General features: G+C 52.0%; 1 protein-coding gene across 2 annotated transcripts; it reads right to left on the reverse strand.

Moving 5' to 3' along the window:
• Positions 1-559: 559 nt before the first annotated feature.
• CAVIN1 (caveolae associated protein 1) lies at positions 560-20,793 on the reverse strand. Of its 2 annotated transcripts, none has more exons than XM_009555393.2 (2): positions 20,059-20,733; positions 560-3,634 (listed from the first exon to the last, which is right to left on the reverse strand). In XM_009555393.2, exons 1-2 carry the CDS (start codon positions 20,476-20,478, stop codon positions 2,969-2,971), a joined length of 1,086 nt encoding a protein of 361 aa, XP_009553688.1. In that variant the 5' UTR covers positions 20,479-20,733; the 3' UTR covers positions 560-2,968. The 2 variants fall into 2 exon arrangements, with proteins under 2 accessions (XP_009553688.1, XP_053944499.1); XM_054088524.1 differs by lacking the exon at positions 560-3,634 and adding an exon at positions 8,537-11,363 and having other exon boundaries at positions 20,059-20,793.
• Positions 20,794-21,998: the final 1,205 nt, after the last annotated feature.

The following is a 21,998-nucleotide window of genomic DNA, read 5'->3' on the forward strand; positions in this document are numbered from 1 at the left end:
GGGCACTGGCCCTGTGTGGAGCCATAGGGCAATGGGAGATGAGCAATGGGGCAACAGGGCCATGGGCATCAGCCCTCTGTAGGGAGATGGGCTATGGGGTAATGGGGCAGCGAACACCAGCCCCACGTGGGGCCATGGGGCAATTGGCACCAGCTCTCTGTGGGGAGATGGGGTCATGGGGCCATGAGGCAATGAGCAGAGAGCACCAGCCCCACGTGGGGCCATGGAGCCATGGGGCCATGGGCACTAACCCTGCGTGGGGAGATGAGGCAATGAGCACCATCCCCACGTGGAGCAATAGGTCAATGAGGCAATGGGTCCCAGCCCTACATGGGGTAATGAGCTTTGGCCCCACGTGGGGCTATGGGGCAATGAGCCTTAGCCCCCCATGGAGCAATGGGATGACGGGTGATGGAGTGATTGGCCCCAGCCCCACGTTGGGTGGTGGGGCAATGGGCCCTGGCCCCACATGCTGTGTCTCGTTGACGCCCCAGCCACCCCACACCATTGCCAGTCCCCACAACCCACCCAGTGCCAGGAACAGGTCCCACGCCGGTGGTTTAGAAAAGAGACTTTATTGGTTGTGCCGCTCACCGGGATGCAGCAGCGGGAACAGCTGGGGCTCATCTGGGCTCCCGCTGCCCCGGTGCACCCATCCGGGCCCCTGACACCAGCTGTCCCCACCCCGCTGCTCCGTGGGAAGAAACCACCTGTGGGCACACAAGGGCTCCAGGGGGAGGCAACCACGGGCCCACATGGGGCTAGGACGGAGCTATGGGCAGCCTGATGCCATTCCCGGTGTCCCAGAGCCTTGCCCAGAGTTTGCACACCCGGGGCTGCCACGGGCATGGCTTCTCCTCCGCCCCAGGAAGGCATCTCTGGGCACCAGCACTGGCACCGGGATGGGAGCCTGGGCTTGGGACAGCCTGAATGCACTAAACGATAAGAACAAAAATAATTCTCAGCGGAAAAGCAGGTTTATATATTCGGTTATGTCAGCAATAGCAGCCCGGCGTGCAGCCAGGGAGCAGAGTGGCTGCACTGGGAAGGGCTGAGCCCAGCAGGCAGACGGGGAGCAGCATGGCCACGTCTCTCCATTGCCTGCTCGTCAGGATCAGCTTCCCCAGCTTCACTGGTGAGACCGCACCTCGAATACTGTGTTCAGTCCTGGACCCCTCACCCCAAGAAGGATGTTGAGGCTCTGGAGTGTGTCCAGAGAAGAGCAACGAAGCTGGTGAGGGGCTGGAGAACAAGGGTTACGAGGAGCGGCTGAGAGAGCTGGGGGTGTTCAGCCTGGAGAAGAGGAGGCTGAGGGGAGACCTTATTGCTCTCTACAACTGCCTGAAAGGAGGTTGTGGAGAGGAGGCAGCTGGGCTCTTCTCCCAAGGGACAGGGGACAGGACAAGGGGGAATGGCCTGAAGCTCCACCAGGGGAGGGTCAGGTTGGATATCAGAAAAAAATTCTTCACAGAAAGAGTCATGGGGCACTGGAACAGCTGCCCAGGGAGGGGGTCGAGTCACCTTCCCTGGAGGTGTTTAAGGAACGGGTGGATGAAGTGCTTAGGGACATGGTTTAAGGGAGTGTTAGGAATGGTTGGACTCGATGATCCAGTGGGTCCTTTCCAACCTGGTGATTCTGTGATTCTGTTTTTCCCCAGGCCCATCCGCAGCTCCTTGGGTGAAGCCACCGAGGCCACAGCCTCCCACCTCACTGCCGTGCTGGTGGCTGCCTGCCCAAAAGCCGGAGCGTGGCAGTGCGAGCTGCAGCGTGATCGCTATCCTAGCGCAGGGGATTGCGAGTGAAGCTGCAGAAAGTGGGAAACAGAGAGGAAAGCGCAGGCTGTGAGCAGGAGCCGGAGCCGTGCTGGGATCCCTGGAGGAAGCAGGTGCTCAGAAATACTCAAAGTCCAGTGCTGGACTGGTGTCAAGGCTGCTCTCTGGCAGTCAAGAGCCTCACACGGCATCAGCGCATCCCTTATCCCTCTGGAAATAAGGGCTGCTCCAACACTGCCGCCTGCGCGTCCCCTCTCCCTGGGCAGTGAGTGCTGACTTTACTGCATGCTCCACCACCCCTGACGATGTGGAGGGACCATATCCAGCCCCGTGGCACTCCTTGTCTCGGCAAGGATGCGCCCACAGCCTCTGGGCTCCTGGATTTTGGGGAGCGTGCAGCCCACGCTGCTCCTGCCGCAGCGCTGGCCACAGTGACAGCCCCAGCGCCGCGGGGAGGAGCAGCGGGCACTGGTGTGTGATGCCACGCCAGCACCCGTGGCAACAGGGCAGCTTTACGGTGCAGCCCTCCTTGGCACCACCATGGCAATCCAGTCCTTGGGAGGGCAGAGAGGAGCAAGACCTGCCTGCACGCCACACGGCTGGTGCAGCTTCGCCCATCCTCTGCCCATCAACAGGACCTGCTCAGCTCTTCCCTCCCGCATACCGGGTGCATCGCAGCTTCTCTGCCCCACAATGTGGTAGCCGGGTTGGGTGCTGGGAGTCTTTCTGCCAGCGGGATGGCTGCACAGGGATGCAGGGTGGTGTGGTCCAGCGGGCTGCTTGGCAGGGAGCTTTCTTGACACCAGGTCTTGGCTTACGGAGAACACGTGAGCTTTCCACATGCACAGACGTTATCTTGGGATTAGCACTTTCCAGCTGGGTGGGTCCCTGTCACTCAAAGCGTGTCTTCAGGTCGGGTGCTGGAAGGCTCTGGCGTAGCCTGCGGCAGGAATGGTCTCTGAGGGTGATTGAACAGTGTAAGAAAAACAGTCCTGTGTTCCTAACGATTCTGTGTGCTAAAACTAAAATATAAAATACACCTTGTCCTAGCAGGTGGGGATTGGCGTCGGCTCTGCAGGGCAGTAAAGATGCGTTGTGTGCACGTGCCCTGGGCACCAGGGCAGAGAGAGAACTCGAAATGTGAATGATTATGTGTTCAGCTGTCGTCCACAACCCTTCTGCGCTGCAGCCCGTCCTACTCACTGTCGCTCTTGTCCACCAGTACCGCGTCAGACTCCTCCGTGATCTCCAGCAGCGTGTGCATCTCGGGGCTCTCCCCACGCAGCAGATCTGAGTTTTCTCCCTCCTCTCCACCAACCTCCACCAGCTCCGTGGCTTTCACTTCCACCTCACCCTCTCTTATTTTCTTGACATGAAATGTGAAGGGCGGCACTTTGTAGACGGCTGTCTTGGACCTGGCATAGATGGTGTGGTCAGGGGTGAAAGACTTCCTCAGCTTGTCCCGAGAGGACTTCATCTTCTCTCTCCTTTCGTTAGTCACAATCTTGGTGCCCAGTTTGTTCATCCTCTTCTCCAGGTTGTGGCGGGTCTTCTCCAGGTTGTGGCGGGTCTTCTCCAGGTTTTCCTTGGTCTTTAGCTTAGTCTTCTCCATCTTCTCCTTTGAGAATGCCTTCTTAAAGTCATCCACTCTTTTCATGCCACTCCTTTTGATGCGCTCTGCCCGTGACTCTTCAATAATCTCTTCAATCTCCACCTCCTCATCGGAGGAGAGCTGGACGTGGTCCTCCTCTGCATGGTCCTCTCCCAGAGGCACCTCCTCACCTTCACCTTCCTTCTCCAGCTTTTCGCCCTCCTTCAGAGACTTACTGATGCTCAGTTTAGACGGGAGCTTCACTTCATCCTGCAAGACACAGAGCGGAGCCAGTGAGACGCACACATCCTGCCTTTCCAGCCTGGGATCCAGCCCTCACCCTCCCAGCAGTGCTCCAAGCAGAAGCGCAGCCACGGTGAGCAGAACCAGGGACGTCAGCTCTGAGCTCGTCCTCTCCTTCACGTTAATCACTGTGAAGAGGATTAGCTCTGCTCGCAGCAGCTTAGCGCTCTGCTGTGTTGAAGCTCGGCTATAGTGGCTCTGCTCACTCTGGGTTGGTTCCAAAGCCACCTGTGTGTCCAGCAGTGTAGGGAGAGGCAAGCCAGCCCTGAAACTGGAGACCTTTCCCTTTCTCCTGGGCCCTGTCACAGCCTTGCCCCCTCCAGTTCCATCTTTATCCCAGGACGTGGCGATCGCATGACCCTGCTCCTTGCCCCAGACAAGCCCTGACCTGCATCCTGCCAGGAGGAGCGTGAGGAATCCAGCGTGCCGTGGCCCTTTGCCCCCGGAGCCCCCCATCTCTGCCAGCCCCCAGTGTTTCATCTTCCTTTCCGCTGGAGCTCTTCTCCTGGTAGGACCACTGGTGGCCCCCAGCTCTCCAGCCTGGCCGGGGTCCAGCGTGGCACTGGGCTGCAGAAGCGGTACAGCCTGGAGCTGAGCGTTTGGCCACAGCACCCAGCGTGCATACCCTGGCCTGGGTGACCCTGGCTGCACTCAGACTTTCCCAAGGCCTGCAGGATCCAGATGCGGGGCTTGGGCATCCCTTGGGATGCAGCAAGCTGCCTTGTTTTTCCCATTTCTCCACTGAAGACTAAGTTAAGGAATTTATCGGAGCCTGTATCTAAGGGCGGCACAGACGGCGGCCCTGATTTGTGCGCTAGGTCTGTAACGTTCTGCTCTCTCTCCTTGGGAAGGGGGTGAATTCATTCAGCTTCTCCGCTCTCCCAGGTCAGCCAAGTTTCTGATCCCGATGGCAGAGGACAAGCATGTGCCCAGGAGACGGGCACAGGTCTGGAGTGGGATTGGTTTTCATCTGAGCAGCACATAGCGTGCGTCCCTGCTGCAATGAATCACCTCCCTGTCCCCGGGACAGGCTGGAAATAGCCCATCACTGTACGAAGCGTCACAGCTGCGCGGCTGCAGCCCACGGCTCAGGGATTTATTCCCCAAGTGGTTTTCATCTACGGAGCTGGGCGGGAGAGGTGTGGAGCTGCGAGATGAGCACTGTCAGAGAGCCAGCAGCAGGCAAAAGACAGAGAGCAGAGCTGCTAGGCTGAGGTTTGGAGAAAAGCCTGGGCAGCAGGACAGCCAAGCACCATTCCCAGTATCAGGGCAGATAGGAGATCCCAGTCCAACGCAGGCTGGAGCAGAGCCTGGTGAAATCAAGGAGCAGACCCCAGGGTACCCCAGCCCCGAGTGCTTGATGGGAGCAGCAAACCCCAGCAGCGACTTGCCTTCTGACTGGGGGATGCTGGGAGTGGAGCTGCCCAGTATTCCGGGAGGGCGTTTGCCATGGCATTTCCCGTCCGAGGCTGCACGCTCTGTGTGTCATGCGTGCATGGCAGCAGCCACGCCGCGAGCTAATGAGCAGTGCAGACATCGAGAGCCAGGACACAGGCAGGTTTCTGTGGTGCTGCTGTGGCAGAGGACATCCTGATCCCTTGTGCAGCGCCAGAAGGGATGGTGCGTTTGCACACTCGTGCTCTGAGCGTTCGTCCACCACTGCACCAACCAAGGTCACCACCACGCTGCTGCTCTGGTCTGAGCCTGAGTGTGGACGTGGGACAATCCTGCCTCCCTCTGCAGTCCCTCTGCAGACATGGGGTTCTCAGCTCAGCTGCATAAACCTCTTCACTCTCCTGATCACAGTTCAGGTCCCAATTACTTTGGAGATCAAGGTGAAGTGGCCAACATGTGTTTTCTTCATTTGATGGACCCCTTCAGGAGAAAACAATGCACAGACTCTCCAGAGGGCAAGGTCAGTCCAGAACAAATCCGCATCTCTGGACGTGCAGGGATCCTGTTCTCCACAACAACACCTGCTGGAGCAATCCCAGAGACTCCGGGAGACCCTGCCTCGATGAGCCAAGAACATCAGGAACTCCAGCCACTTCCTTCCCTGCGAGTCAACACAATAAGCCAGAACAAAGGATCCCCCTCTCGCTTGGCATGACTGTCACTGGAAACAAGCCATATCCTGCAAACTCAGATACTTATCAGCCCCTCGTCAGCTCCAGAACATGTGTGTGCAAAGAGAAACACCACCTCACAAACTCCACGTCTGCCACGCAAATAACCATCCTCCCTCGAGTGACACCAGCAAATCTATCTCCTGACTGGATTTTCTGATGTGAAGGGGCTGCACCAGCAACGCATCCCTCTGACCTCGGCAGCATCCCGCAGCTCTCTCCTCACAACCATAGGGACAGGCTGAGACAGTTGGGGTTCTTCATCCTGGAGAAGAGAAGGCTCCAGGGAGACCTTAGAGCAGCTTCCAGCACTGAAAGGGGCTCCAGGAAAGCTGGGGAAGGGCTCTTAATCAGGGAGTGCAAGAATAGGATGAGGGGGAATGGTTTTCAGCTGAAAGAGGGGAGATTGAGATGAGATCTTAGGGAGAAATGTTTTCCCATGAGGGTGGGGAGGATCTGGCCCAGGTTGCCCAGAGCAGTGGTGGCTGCCCCATCCCTGGAGGGGTTCAAGGCCAGGCTGGCTGGAGCTTGGAGCACCCGGATCCAGTGGGAGGTACCCCTGCCCATGGCAGGGGTTGGAACTTGATGGGCTTAAAGGTTCAGATCACTGTTCTGTGACTCTGTGAAGATGTGGCAGCAGCAGCTCCTGGTACACGGACAGCTGGAGCAACCTGTGTTAGAGTGACGTTTTCACTCTCCGTAATCCCTGCCTCTTAATCTCAAGACCAGCAACTGCCCAGCTGTTTGATCCTGATTCCCACAGCCTGCGGTCCTTTACAGACCCACATCTCAGCTCAGAGCCAGCCCCACATCACTCAGGCACTGAGACTCCACTCTCCCCTCTTTCAGGAGCCATCTCATTGCTCAAACACGAAGACAAGGAGGGAGCAAAGCTGTTCCCAGATGGGAGGATGCCTATGCTCCCAGCCTCCCCCCTCGAGACTGTTTCCAAGAGCTTTTCTCCAGCTGCGCTTGGGAAACCTTTGCAATCTTGCCCTGTCCCTTGTCCCACAGGTCCAGGGTGACAGGGGTGACCACCCGGGCAGGGCTCTCAGGATGGCTGAGAGCCCCAAATAGCACATCTTTCCTCCCTGTGCTGGGTGTAATTCCTGCATTTGTCTCCCCTGAATCTTCTTCAGCCCAATTGCTCATGGATAACCCACAAGGGGACAGCTGCAGCCCTTCAGCACTGTGGGTCCCTGATTCCAAGCTCCGGGTCCCTGATTCCAAGCCCACCTGCACCCCTGGAGCATTCCTGATGGTTTCACGGGTGCTGGCTGATGCCCAGGACAGCTGGTGTAGGAACAACCAGCAGCTCTGGCTTGTCTCAACAGGGATGAGGATGCTGCTGCAGAGCATCCCCCACGTGCAGCTCCCCACCAGCATCCAGGCGTGGCATAAATGCTTGCAAGGGTGTCCTCTCCTGGCCTGAAAGGTGCTTCTCCTGTGGGCAAGGCAGCAGCTCAGCGTGGGCAGAACGTGTTCTGCAGACACAGTTGCATCTGCCCGTGGTGCAAAACAATGGGACCTCACTGAAACAATCAAGAACCATTCGGGATTAGGGGTGGCTGCTCCACAAATCCCCGCTCTGGGCAAGAAACTGTGCTCTGTGCACTTTATTTCACTCATGACTCATCCAGATGAGCCACATTTTTAACACCAGGCATTCCAACTACTCTATTTTTATTGGGAAAACACTGACCCTTGAAGTGGGTGAGTCCAAAATCCTAAGTCTTGGCATCCCTGCCTGTTGGGTTGTTCAAACCCTGGCTCTCCGTCAGCGAACGCAAACCAGTTCTGTTCCCTCAGACATCCTGAATCCAGCTGGCACAAAGGCAGCGGGTAAACAAGATTTCTCAAGAGATTTTTATACCAGCAGATGAAAAATCTCCCTGCTCCGTGCACAAAGCAGGAGGACGGGCAGCGCCTGGGCGTGCGTTGGGACCGAGCTCGCCGCTGCCCGATATCCCTGACGGCAACGTGCAGCTCTGAGTCAGGTTCTATGTTTCTTTTACCCACATAGAATGTGCCACCCCGATCCTTTCACAATCCGACGCGTGCAGCTGTGCTGTTCCCTGCGGCACAGACCTCCCCGGGGAAGCGCTTCACTTCGGAAAGCTCCCTTCATTTTGGGAGGCTCCCTTCATTTTGGGAAGCTCCCTTTACACTGCGAAGCTCCCTTCACTTTAGAAAGCTCCATTCCCCTTGGGAAGCTCCCTTCGCTTTGGAAAGCTCCCTTCTCTTTGGGAAGCACCCTTCACTTTGGAAAACTCCCTTCACTTTGGAACGCTCCCTTCACTTCAGGAAGCTCCCTTCGCTTTGAGAAGTTCCCTTTACACTGGGAAGCTCCCTTCACTTCAGGAAGCTCCCTTCACTTTGGAAAACTCCCTTCACTTTGGAAAGCTCTGTTCACTTCGGAAAACTCCTTTCACTTCGGGAAGCTCCCTTCACTTTGGGAGGCTCCCTTCACTTTGGGAAGCTCTCTTTACACTGGGAAGCTCCCTTCACTTTGGAAAGCTCCATTCACTTTGGGAAGCTCCCTTCACTTTGGAAAGCTCCCTTCGCTTTGGGAAGCTCCCTTTGCTTTGGGAAGCTCCCTTCACTTTAGAAAACGCCCTTCACTTTGGGAAGCTCCCTTCACTTCGGGAAGCTCCCTTCACTTTGGGAAGCTCCCTTCGCTTTGGGAAGCTCCCTTTGCTTTGGGAAGCTCCCTTCACTTTGGAAAGCTCCCTTCACTTTAGAAAATGCCCTTCACTTTGGGAAGCTCCCTTCACTTCGGAAAGCTCCCTTCACTTTGGGAAGCTCCCTTCACTTTGGGAAGCTCTCTTCTCTTTGGAAAACTCCTTTCACTTCGGAAAGCTCCCTTCACTTCGGAAAGCTCCCTTCACTTCGGGAAGCTCTCCTCACACTGGGAAGCACCCTCCTGCTGGCAGAGCCGATGGCACTGGCAGCCCATCCACCTGCAGAGCCCGTGGGTGCCCATTCCCAGCACCGAAGACAGTTGGCTGACAGCCGGCAGGGTGCTAGGCTGCTCTATATTCCTCCTCCATCAAACAACTCCATTAGATCTACCGGGCAGGCTGGCTTCTGCCTTGCCCCACTAAGCCAGCTTTATAACCGGAGTTGTTTCCAAGCCTGAGTTCCCTCGCAGTGAGTCACCCGGGCAGCCCTATGGTTATGTACTGCCTCCCTGGTTGCCACAACACAAGTAAACACTTCCTCTGCTGTATAAAAGGCCAGTGAGACACAAAGCGGAGCTGCATTCCCAGCCCCACGGAGCTCCTCAAGCACTGCAGAATCATCGGCAAACTGGGGAACGTGCCTAAATGTGGGAAGGGCTCTTGGATTGCTCTTATTATCAGCGCGTAAAAAACGGTCCCAGAACTCCCAGCCACTCCGCTCTCCAATGTGAAGGTTTAATAGAAGGCTTTTCACACACACATGCTGATCACATCTGCAATTCGTTTTCTTTGGTTATTTTTACACAGTTGCAACAGTGCAAATGGCTGAGTTTGGTTGACATGCAGCCGTAACATGCAGAACACAACCAGCTCACATCCAGCTCACATCCTCCGGAGCTGCTATGACCAAAACAGGCTGATCTGGAGGTTCCAGAATGAGCTTAAGCTCATTGTACCTCCTGCACCATGCCAGCCACTCCTCTGACCACCCAAAGCCAAGGGGAGGCTGAGGGAGGGTAAGAAACAGCCAGGCAGAAGCCTTCCAGGTCAGATTGAGCCCTGCCAGAGAATGGAAAGTTCTGCACTCCCATTGCTATGATAACTAGTTTGCTTTGCCAGTCCTTAGAGGATGCATTTCTGCACTGAGATTCCACCAGTGTCACAGGAAGGAGGATTCAGTTATTCCTGAGTAACAGCAACACACCCGATAAGCACCCACAGGGAAAAGAGGAGTGCTCTGCTTTCTTCTGTGTTCCTTGTTGGAACAGACCTTTTCTGAGGGTTCTTTGCTATCAGACTCCTTTGCAATTCTGGAGTCCTTAGCACAGAAAGGACCTGGATATGTTGGAGCAAGTCCAGAGGAGGTCACAGAGATGATTCAAGGGCTGGAGCACCTCTCGTACGAGGACCGACTGAGAGTTGGGGTTGTTCAGCGTGGAGAAGAGAAGGCTCCAGGAAGACCTTAGAGCAGCTTCCAGCACTGAAAAGGGGCTCCAAGAAAGCTGGGGAGGGACTCTTGATGAGGGCGGGCAGGAATAGGAGGAGAGTGAACCATTTTAAACTGAAAGAGGGGAGATTGAGATGAGATTTTAGGAAGAAATGTTTTGCTGTGAGGGTGGGGAGGCCCTGGTCCAGGTTGTCCAGAGCAGTGGTGGCTGCCCCATCCCTGGAGGGAGGGGTTCAAGGCCAGGTTGGATGGGGCTTGGAGCAACCGGATCCAGTGGGAGGTGTCCCTGCCATGTCAGGGAGGTGGGACTGGATGGGCTTTAAGGTCCCTTCCAACCCAAACCATCCTATGATTCTATATCACAAAAGAAACTATGTGAAAATCTTGTAACTCTCCTTGAAAAGGAGAAGCTTTCCCTGGCAGCTTCTCCCAGAGACCCTGATGCCCAGGACATGTTCACCCATGCCTGGCTCCTATGGCAGTACCGTACACCGCCCGACTTGGCCGTTCCCACTGGACAGTGTGGCTCCCACCGCTGGGGTCCACCCGAAGGGCTGGCAGCCGGAGCTGTGGGCATTTTCTCCAGTAGCCACACAATAAGAGGAAGGCTAACAGGGCACCGTGCTGTCACCAGCGGCTGCTGGGGCAGGAGATAAGCATTAGATAAACACTCATTAAAGTCACTACCAGCTCTAGTCTGCGCGCAGAAGCCTGACTCCAGCAAACAGAGCTGGGATGAACAGAAATGGAGCTGACTTGTGGTTCTATATCACACAGTCTGTGCTTTCTGCCTATCTTCGATCTATTTAAAACAACTCCAAACCATTTCACAAACACTGATAAGCCAAACCTCACTGATAAGCCTGAGGAGGTAGGTTTTGTCAGATCTGTATTTCAGAGGGAGAAACAGAGGCTCAGAAAACTGGTCAGATTTGCCCAGTCACAGCAGATGCCAGCGGAGTCAACTGCTCCTGGCTACTAGCCCTTCGTGCAAGCCACACAGCAATTCCTCCCTCCCATACAGCAATTCCTTCCTCCCAGAACGCAGAGGGAGTGCACAACAAGTCCTGTAATGCCTGAGAGAAATCACACCTCCTCACCAGCCCTTATTCCGAGGGCACGGCATGCAGCAAGCACAAGCGGATTAGTCAACAAGCAGAGGAATTTGTGCCAACTGAAAGATCAGCTTTGCAGTCTCATAGCGGCCACAAGCAGGCGGAGAGGGAAAGGCTCTGGAATCAGCAGCTTTCAGAGTTTCAGAAGAAGTTTAAAGCCATCTTCGTGTTCCTGCTGAGGCCCTAAACCGACGCCTCCTTGCATGTCGTCTGCTGGTCAGGGCCATGGCACCTTCCGCAGCGCGGGCAGCAGGAACCGTTCCTGGAGATGGCTCAGAGGGCAGTCCCTGATGAAGCCTCAAAGCGCACGCTCTGGATCTTCTTGGGCTAAGATGAGGAAAACCGCGTTTCAATGGCCAGCAGAAAGGAAGCACAATGGAAAAACTTACCTGTCCCTGCTGGGAATCTGATGAGAAACATCACCAGCAAAGTAATCCGTATTAGCTTGGGAAGAGGCAGAGAGAACAAGTGGAGAGGAAGGGTTCAGAGAAGGGGGAAGCCAGGTAGCAAAATATGACAGAAAAGACAGTCTGTAAAGATTTATTAGAAGGTGTCCTTCTTTAATTCAGGTCAGGTCTTAGGAGATGCGGAATCCTTCTACGGTTTCAGACACATTTATGTTGAACACTGCTGTAGAGCCAGATTCTGCTTTCTTTTCACGCTGCTCTTCACAGAGTGATTTGATGTCACAGAACCATAGAATAGTTTGGGTTGGAAGGGACCTTAAAGATCATCCAGTTCCAACCTCCTGCCATGGGCAGGGACACCTCCCACTGGATCCAGTTGCTCCAAGCCCCATCCAACCTGGCTTGAACCCCTCCAGGGATGGGGCAGCCACAGCTTCCCTGAGCAACCTATTCCAGTGCCTCACCACTCTCATGGTGAAGAAATTCCTCCTTCTGTCTAACCTAAATCTGCCCCTCTCCAATTTATACCCATTGCTCCTCATCCTGTCGCTACAAGCCTTTGTAAAAAGTCCTTCCCCAGCTTTCAGCACCCAAGGGGCACCACCACATGCAATAGGCATGGCCTCGATCTTAAGTTCCAAAGGTTGGTCAGGTTTTGACCCCAATAGTGGCAAGAGGTCCATAAAAAGAGGAGCCTCAACACCTTGAAGAGAATGTTGCTGAACCCTACAGTGAGAAGCCACTGCTGAGACAAAGGAAAAGATCTAAAATATGAGGAGAAAAGCAAAATAGGTTCAGATTACTTAAATGTCAAAGGGATAAACTTGTTCACTCTCAAGTTGTACCTCCCTGAGTAGCAGAAGTCCTCCTGTTCTCTGTAATTTTGTGCATCGTGCAACCCTCTTAGCACTTTTCTCTGTCAGGTGCATCTAGTTCCTCTCTATCCTGGAAGCTATGTCCTAAAAGCTGTATCTTCTTCCTTGAGATGAAAATCTCGCAGAAGAAGATAGTGAAAATCAGCAGCATGGTACAAACAAAGGAGCTGGTTCAAGCCTGACAGGGAAAAGTGAGGGGGGAACAGCACAAGGAGATGAAGAGGCTGTGTTTGGAAAAGTGTTTTTGCCTAACAGTGAGTCAGAAGAAAGGCAGCACTGTAGGAAACAGAGAAGTAAATAGATTGCAGAGCAAAAAGGCTTTTTTATTCCCTCTGACAGCAAAAAAAAAAAGTTTTGATCCTATTATCAGTCTGTTCGTACAACTGGCTTTGTCTTCACAACTGTTCCTCCCGGATAAACCTGTTCCCACTGATTAATAACTCCAGAGCTATTCCTGAACAGCAAAGCAGTGAAGACGGGGGCTGCGCTGCAGAGATCTGTGCTGATCCTGACATTTGCATCCTCACATAAAACTTCAGACTAAACATCCTGAGGCTTTTCATTCTAAATATTTGATTTTCCCTCACTGACACTGAGCATCTTTGTTTCTGGTCTTCATCTTATCTTGCAGATGGAGAGCAGACCCATGATATCTCAGGTACTTTGCAAGTTGTAGAAGATCTCGCAAAACCAAGAGAATGTCATCCCAAAGAGGAGAAAAGAGGGCTCAGCATGTTGCCGAGAGCTTAGGAGTCATTGTGCTTTACACGAGGTCACAGAGGCACCACAGCCCAACGGAGAGTGGAGACTGCTTAGCTCTCTGCTCATGACAGACACGGAGAGCAAACCATGCTTCTGAGCAGGGCAGCAAGAAGCAGCTTTAACAAAGATCATAGAATCCGGGAATGGTTTGGATTGGAAAGCACCTCAAAGCCCATCCAGTTCCACCCTGGGCATGGACACCTCCCACTGTCCCTGCCATGGGCAGGGACACCTCCCACTGGATCCGGTTGCTCCAAGCCCCATCCAACCTGGCCTTGAACCCCTCCAGGGATGGGGCAGCCACCACTGCTCTGGGCAACCTGGGCCAGGGCCTCCCCACCCTCACAGGAAAACATTCCTTCCTAAGATTTCATCTCAATCTCCCCTATTTGACATTTCTGTTTATTCTTTAATGCTTTCAGCCGGGCAAACCCCACCGAACCCATGGGCTGTCACCCCCCCAGGCTGTTCTCTGGGCCTGGCTGTCGCTCTGCTGTCACACTCTGCTGTCATTAGACTCATAAAGGTTTTGTTTCAGAATGATTAATTTCAAACAAAAGCCTCGCTCGGGGCAGATGCCAAGCTGTTTATGAGGCAGAGAGAGCTGCAGCCCAGGGCGGTGGGTGCGGCAGCTCGTTTGATGCCCTGTGCTCCCTGCCCTGTGCTCCCCATCAGTCCCCGAGCCCATGTTCTTTTCCACACTTTCCTTTGAGGAGCATGAACCTAAAAATTGAGGCAGTTCAGGCCTCCGTATCTGCCACGTTAACGCGTGGGTTTGGAATTCATCCCTCCTTCCCACGGTTAACAAGCTCCTTGCTCTCATCCGTATAAGGTCCACTCGAGGCACAAAAGCCAAGCTGTGCTATTTATATTTCCTCGTCCAGCCCTACCTACTCTACACATTGTACAAATCAGATCCGTGCCCTACCCGGCTCTTATAACCGCCTGGCCCTTCCCAGCAAAACTCCATGTCTCCCAAGGCTCTGAGCGGCTGCTGGAGGCCCCTGAAAAGCAGAGGAGCCCCACAGGAGCCCCTGAATCCAACAGCGCGAGGAGCAGCCATCTGCATACCTTCAACAAAGGCCACTCTTTCAAAGAGCGCTACAGATGATAAGGCAGCCTGCAGAGTTCGGCACCACTGCGAGCCTCAAAATAAAGGACCAGCACACTCCAGAAATCCAACATTCAACACCTCATATGAGGCCAGGCTGGGAGAGTTGGGGTTGTTCAGCCTGGAGAAGAGAAGGCTGTGGGGAGACCTTAGAGCAGCTTCCAGCGCTGAAAGGGGCTCCAGGAAAGCTGGGGAAGGGCTCTGGATCATAGAAGGCAGGGAGAGGATGAGGGGGAAAGGTTTTCAGCTGAAAAAGGGGAGATTGAGATGAGATCTTGGGGAGAAATCGTGTGAGGGTGGGGAGGACCTGGTCCAGGTTCCACGTACAGGACAGGATGCAAGTAGAGCAATGGTCCCTTTCCAGGCCTGCCAGCTATTCCACGTCTGACTGCAATGCAATCCCCATACCTTTATTTCCCCATTTGGGAATAATTAAAAGAAAAAGCAGAGTGTGGGGGGAGAAGAACAGGGAATTGCATTTCTCCCTGGCACTTGGAAAAGGGGATGAAGTAGTGATCGGGCTAGTGATAGGACTAGAGGCAATGGCTGTAAACTGGAGATTTCGAGTAGATGTAAGGAAGAATTTCTTCACTATGAGAGTGGTGAGACACTGGAAAAGGCTGCCCAGAGCAGTGGTGGCTGCCCCATCCCTGGAGGGGTTCAAGGCCAGGTTGGATGGGGCTTGAAGCAACCGGATCCAGTGGGAGGTGTCCCTGCCCATGGCAGAGGTTGGACCTGGATGGGCTTTAATTTCCCTTCCAACCCAAACCATTCTGTGATTCTACGAACATTCCCTACATGTGCTGAGTGCTGCGAGCGTTTGCCGAGCTGTAAGGAAATCAAGCCTTTAACATTCGCAGGAATAAATTTAATTGCTGAAAACTGTTTGGAGGAAAAATGCTGTGCTTACGTAAACGCTGACACGTGCTGTTGGTCAGATGAATGGGGCACGCTGTCAGGGCTTAGAGCAGTAGCTTTTTGCATGGGACATCCATTGTTTGATCATGAACTGTAATAACCAGCCCCAGATTCTTCCATCCTAAACCCAGGAGATTTGAGATGAAGTCACTCTGGTTTTATTTGCCACTACTCCAACCAAATTTGTTGTGTGTCCTAATTTCTCTGAAAGCCAGGAGCACAGGACGAGTGGCACAAAGGAAGCACTGAGGAGCTTTGTCTCTGGGGGCTGCTAATAAGTGTGTTTAGTCCTTCAACAACAGCCTTCAGAAAGGCAAATCCTGTTTACTATAAGAGTACTGAACTCCTGCTCACACAGCAGCTTGTCCAAAATCCCTCACCTTTGCTTTTGGCAGACTCGTCCTCAAATCCAAAGGATGTGGTAGTTTCGAGGGGGGTTGGTTTTCACAGAACCATGGAATGGTTTGGGTTGGAAGAGACCTTAAATCAGTCCCACCCCCTGCCATGGGCAGGGACACCTCCCACTGGATCCGGATGCTCCAAGCCCCATCCAACCTGGCCTGGAACCCCTCCAGGGATGGGGCAGCCACCACTGCTCTGGGCAACCTGGGCCAGGGCCTCCCCACCCTCACAGGAAAACATTTCTTCCTAAGATCTCATCTCAATCTCCCTTCTTTCAGCTGAAAACCGTTCCCCCTCATCCTATTCCTGCACTCCCTGACCAAGAGCCCCTCCCCAGCTTTCCTGGAGCCCCTTTCAGTGCTGGAAGCTGCTCTAAGGTCTCCCTGGAGCCTTCTCTTCTCCAGGATGAACAACCCCAACTCTCCCAGCCCATCTTCATACAAGAGGTGCTCCAGCCCTTGGATCATCTCCGTGGCCTCTTCTGCACTCACTCCAACAGATCCACATCCTCTCTGTGCTGAGGACTCCAGAATTTTTCAAGTTTTATTCTCAAGAATCAATCTAATTCCATGTTCAGCCCCTACAAAAAACTCTTCCGTTGGCAGAGATCAGACCAGCTCTTGGCACCACCAGGTACCAGTGAGACTCAGCCAGGGAGAAAGCACACGCACGGCTGCGGGGGCTGCGAGTGGTGGCTCATCAACACTCACATTAACGCTCCTTCTCATCTAGCCACAGTGGAAAGGATTTTCCCTTCTGCATTTTCTCCCAGAAGCTGGGAATGCAGCAGGCAGAGGTGCTACAAGCTCCCCTCAACAAAGTGAGCTTTCCCTGCATAAAACCTGATTTCCATTTCCTCCTGATCTAACAGCCAGCAAACCACAACTCCTGCATGTGTCCGACCTCTTCTCTCAAGGTCTTATTTGCACTCCTGAAATAGTCCTTCCGCAACGGCTGGAGACTCAGTATCCAACACTGAATGAATAATCTAACACCTCTAACAGGCAAAGACCTGGTTTATCTTTACCTCCTGTTATTTCCTCATCAGCAGAATCCCTCAATATTCAAGCCCTACAGAGCACAACTGCTGTTTTACTCAGCCATGTGGCCCAAAATCAGCCACCGCAGGGTTTATGCAATATTTTATGTCTCTTAAGATCAGTTTCTCTCTTGTTCTCCAATAGAAAAGACGGATAAATCCTTGCATTTTTAGCCATAGCAACTGAAAATGCAATCGCAGAGAAGAGTTAACCAGAGCTTTCCAAAGGCAGCTTTTTTTTCTGAATTAGAAGTTAGTAATAATGTTGTTCGTCATCACAGAATTAATTATATTATCAAGCAAGTATCTAACATACACCTTGACAGGAGGTGGGTCTGGAGAAGTGAAAAACTGAATTAGAACAGAGTAATTTTGTAATCGGGGAGCGGGGAGGGGGTTGGTTAATGCCAGGCACTGTTAGGAAAGCATAGGGAATTGTCCTCATTTTAGCTCCCAGGGTGGAGCCCATCATAAAGTTTTGCTTTTACAGAACCCTTGATAAACCCAACCCAAACCATTCCAGGTTTCTATGATTCTATTTTCTTCAAGTTTCATGGCTATTAATACTAAAGCACAGAAGTATATTAGTGAACATTAATGCAGCGGGAATTAACAAGGCTTCTTGCAACAAACAGCGTTGTTCCATATCAGTGAAGCTGCTGAATGTCATCCTTGATTTAACAGTTGCCTCTACAATGCCCGCACAATATCATCCCTGCTTTCTGTACAGTTTTATTCTTTAAACATGTCAGCATTATCTGCTTTGCACAATCCCAGGCGCAGGACGCCTCTTGCTGTCGATGTGCCTGGAATCACCGACTGCGAAAAAACACTCACAGGAATAATTCAGGACATAAAACAGGAACCTGAGGGTTTGGCCGATCCGCTGTGCAATTCCCACAGGTAACCTGTGTTGGGAATTCCTGAAGAACGGCATCTCCATAGCTACATAAACACTAAAAATGTTGTCCCTTCCAGGAAAAAAAAAAAAAAGAAGCAAAATAAAAAACCCTCAGACCCAAAACTCCTGAGATCCCTCAAATGTTTAATTTCTTCAGAATCAAAGATCTCCACAATATGAGGCTCCTACACATGACAGGTTATTTTTTCCTCACATCAAGCTGTGCAATCCAGGTTTCTATACAATGAAAATGGTGATGGTTTTATGGAGTGAGGTCCACAGAACAATGCAATCGGAACAATCTGATTTTCCACAAGAGAAATAATGACTAATGCAGCAGCTCTGAGACTGACATAATTCAGAAACATTGCCTGTTGACCAAAAATCTGTGTTTCCATTGCAGGAAAGAGTGGTTAAACCAGAGGACTGCAAAAATACACCCCTTGCTTGCAAGGAATTCCCTGGGCTCCACGTCCAGCCACCGGCTTCCCATCGTAGGGGGCTGTGTGTGCACAGCAAAGCAGCACAACTCCACTATCGATAAGAGTATTTTAACAGGCACGGTATTGCTCTTATTGCCTCTTTCTTTCTAGCAGTCCAACACCAAAAGCCCAGCATGTATTTAGTTTTTCAGTTCAAGCAGCAAATGAAGAGATCACCATGAGTTTCTCCTCTGAGAGAGACCTTCCTTTGTCTTGGCAGAGCCATCAAAAGCCTGCACGGCCGCGTTGCTGCTCTCCCAAGAACTGGGTCCTTGCCCTTTGTGGCCGGGGCTTCCCGCAGCCTGGTGAGGGATTCCGTGAGGGCACAAAGGGCTCCAACGCAATGAGGAAAACCTGGGGAATTTCTCACTTGGGCTCTGTGGTCTTCCAGTCAGACCACACTGAATTCCACGCTGGCATTTGTTCTGAATTACAAATCATGCATTTTTTCCCCCTAATATCGCCACTACTCACTAAATCCCTGTCAATGGATTCACTCAGAGGCTGTTCTGTCCTCATTACAACAGCAAGATGATCGCCCCAGACGTCCTTTAGAAGCAGATTCCCTTTTTTGTATTTGGAAACTCTACTCCGTTCTCAATATCAACAGCAAACCAAGGGACCATCTCACAAAATGACAGTCTGCCGGTGTTCACGATGCTTCCAAAGGACTTATAAGCTTGCCAACTTCCTACCTATTTCCATAACCCACAAGGAATGTTATGTTTAAACAATTCCCTTGACTTTTTTTCCTTTTGCAATGTTTGTTGCTTCTGCGGTACCTTGAGAGTTCTGCTTTATTTTTCCATGGATAGAATCATCCTCCTCCAAAAGCCCAACACAAAGAGCTTGTGATAAAGATGTAGGTGTAGAGAGACAGAGGTAGAGATAGAGATAGAGAGAGAAAGAGAGATAGAGATAAGAGATAGAGATAGAGATAGAGATAGAGATAGAGATAGAGATAGAGATAGAGATAGAGATATAGAGAGATGCATGTGTTTGTTTGTGTGTGTGTGCGTATACATATACACACACATATATATAACCAGTTAGAGTGCTCATGGGATCTGAATAGACTCGAGTATTTGAGCCTTTCAGGCACGATAAAGCTACAAATGCTTAAGCTCTGAATCAGAGCTACACAGCCCCCGTACGTGCCAGAATCCCGAGCCTGTTACAATCAGCTCTCCCTTTGAACACTGTAGTAAGAAGCATTTTCCCTTTCTTTTTTTCTCTTTTTATTCTCTCTCTTCCTGTGATCAGCACTGGATGCTTCTCTTTTTGTCCCTGACACTGTCTATTATTAACCCAGAGGCTTCTAACTGAATCATTAACTGTTTCGCTCACTTGCGTGGCCCGATAGAAGAGTTTGCTCTGACAAGGAAGACCAACTCCAGACAGGAAAGCAACAGAAACACTATATTCCTCTCTTTCTTCTCATTTAATATTAATGGAAAAAAGCCAGCGCTTAGCACCAGGGTTGACCATCAAGCAAACCAAAGCTGTGCTGTTGAAACCAAACAACCAGAAGATTCAGACTGGCAGGCTGGAGAAAAAACAAAGGTGGAGATTGGTACGAGCACAAGGGCAAAGGCAGCCCTGCGCGCTAACGAGCTCAGGGAGCCGCTCTGTGCTTTCTCTCGTGTCTCTGTCCCAGTCAGTGAGACCAACCCCAATGCTGGGGTCACCGGCTCTTATTGTTATCAGGTGCACGTCACAAACCTGAAATATTATCACTCTCCATGTCGCAATACACGCGTTGCCTCTCAGTAGCAAGGACGCTGGCAGGCAGATTTACAATACCCCCTTCTATAGCCCCTGTATTCTTTATTTATCTAAGCAGCAAAAACAGGTTATTTTAATACTTCTGGTCCATTGCAATGAGCGCTTAGCGCCACTCTCACTATCTTTGTTAAAATTCCCATTAAATGTAGTAAACCTTGTCTCATAACAAGTAACGTTACATCATGAATGAGAGCGTGGCGTCGGACCCGCTTCAGCTTGGATGGCCAAGCGGTCAAGGGACGTTGGGAGAGCAACAGCCCCGACCATGCAGCGTGACGTACCCCGAGTGAAGCAAACACCCGCTAGTAGGACAGGGAGAAGTCGCGAAACAGCTCCTTACCTGGTAGATCATGACTTTGAAGTTTCTGCGTTTCAGGAGCTCCGCTTCGTTGGCCTCAAGCTTCTTTATCTGCCCAGCTTGCTTCTCCAGGTTCTGCCGGACGGTTTTCACGTTGACGCTCACTTTGCGCACTTTTTCCAGCATCTTGTTGACGGTGTTGCTGGTGGTGGTGTGTGCCTTTGTCAGCTTGGTTAACTCGCCTTGGATGCTGGTCACTGAGCTATCCATCTCTTGTTGTCTCTCCTCCAGCTGCGTTTGGGTCAGCTGGATCTGATCCACTGCTCCAATGATCTTGTCCAGAAGGGTCAGCACCATGACACCATTGATCTGGTCTGATTTGATGGGTTCTTCAGGCGCTTGCTCCTCCGAGGCTTCGGAGGCGGTTGGTGGTTCGATAATTTGCAAAGTAGTATCCTCCATGATCGCTTGGGAGTCGAGCAGAGCCCGGAGAAGCTGTCACTGCAGGGAGAGAGAGGAGGGAAAACTAAACCCGAGCCTCAGCTAAACTCCGCGCTGGGAGACACGCCAGGAATGGAGAGCACAGTATGTGGATGTCTGTGCTGAAATTCAAATGGCACGGCTCTGCAAAGCCACTCGGGGAAACTGCCCTGCAAAATTTTCCAGGCTTGCAGGTCATTGGTTGACTCCACCTCGGCTGTATAAAAGGAGTCCGCTGCCAAATGCCTGATGACCCACCCTTTCTGGAATGATTAAAATAGTTGGAGGGGAGGCGATGGCTTTGCATGCAAACACAGGCACGGCTCAGCGAGGAATGCAAAGCTCTGGAACTACAGCCGCCTCTTCTTTACTGTAGGTCTAAAGGCACCGCAAGTAATGAGAGGAAAAAACAAAAACCTTCAGCAAACGGCTCGGGAAGCTGCTGGGAAGAAAGGAATCCCATCTGGGCACAGCTGCATACAGTAAAGGAAGGCTAGTTTAAACAAGTGCACGTGTTCCAATTCAGCTGGAAAACTCAGATTATTCCAATAGTGAGCTTTTTTTTCCAGGACTGAGAGAGCTCAATTGTCAATAATTTAATGAAAGACCACAATTTGGATTGAGTAGTCACAGCACACAACTTCTGGATCATCAAAAGGCGTGCTTGCATGTGTATGAACGCACAGAGCAGGGGTATGTGCGATGCACGCAGTGTGCAAAGTACATCTAGGCAGGTTTAGCACAGAAAGAAGCACAATGCAGTCCCGAAGGGAAGCAGCAAGCCACTCCCAGCCCAAAGCAGCTTTCTCAGCTCTGCAATCCATGGACAAATCTAGCCACCGGACTTCTAAATGCAGGACACACTGCAGCATACGCCATCCAAAAATGCACTTGGAAGCAATGCCCAAACACACTGTGTTTAGTAAGGCTCTGTTGGTAACAAAACTACAAACTGGAAAGCACGGGGAAATAATATATGGAAAGTGTGAGGAAGAAATAATCCTTATTTTGCTAACTTTAACTTCAACATTGACACACAGCACTCTCTAGTCTCACATGGTGCTGGCAGATGTTTGTGCCTCATGGGACCATCCCATGCACCTCCCATACAAGGACAGGCTGAGAGACTTGGGCTTCTTCAGCCTGGAGAAGAGAAGGCTCCAGGGAGACCTTAGAGCAGCTTCCAGGACTGAAAGGGGCTACAAGAAAGCTGGGGAGGGGATTTTACAAAGCCTTGAAGTGATAGAACAAGGGGCAATGGGTATAAACTGGAAAGGGGCAGATTTAGACTGGACATAAGGAGGAATTTCTTCCCAATGAGAGTGGTGAGGCACTGGAACAGGTTGCCCAGGGAACTGGTGACTGCCCCATCCCTGGAGGGGTTCAAGGCCAGGCTGGATGAGTCTTTGAGCACCTGATCCAGTGGGACGTGTCCCTACACATGGCAGGGGGCTTGGAACTGGATGGGCTTTGAGGTCCCTTCCAATCCAAACTATCCTATG

Source organism: Cuculus canorus, chromosome 25 (genome assembly GCF_017976375.1).
Source record: "Cuculus canorus isolate bCucCan1 chromosome 25, bCucCan1.pri, whole genome shotgun sequence".
Classification (NCBI taxonomy): domain Eukaryota; kingdom Metazoa; phylum Chordata; class Aves; order Cuculiformes; family Cuculidae; genus Cuculus; species Cuculus canorus.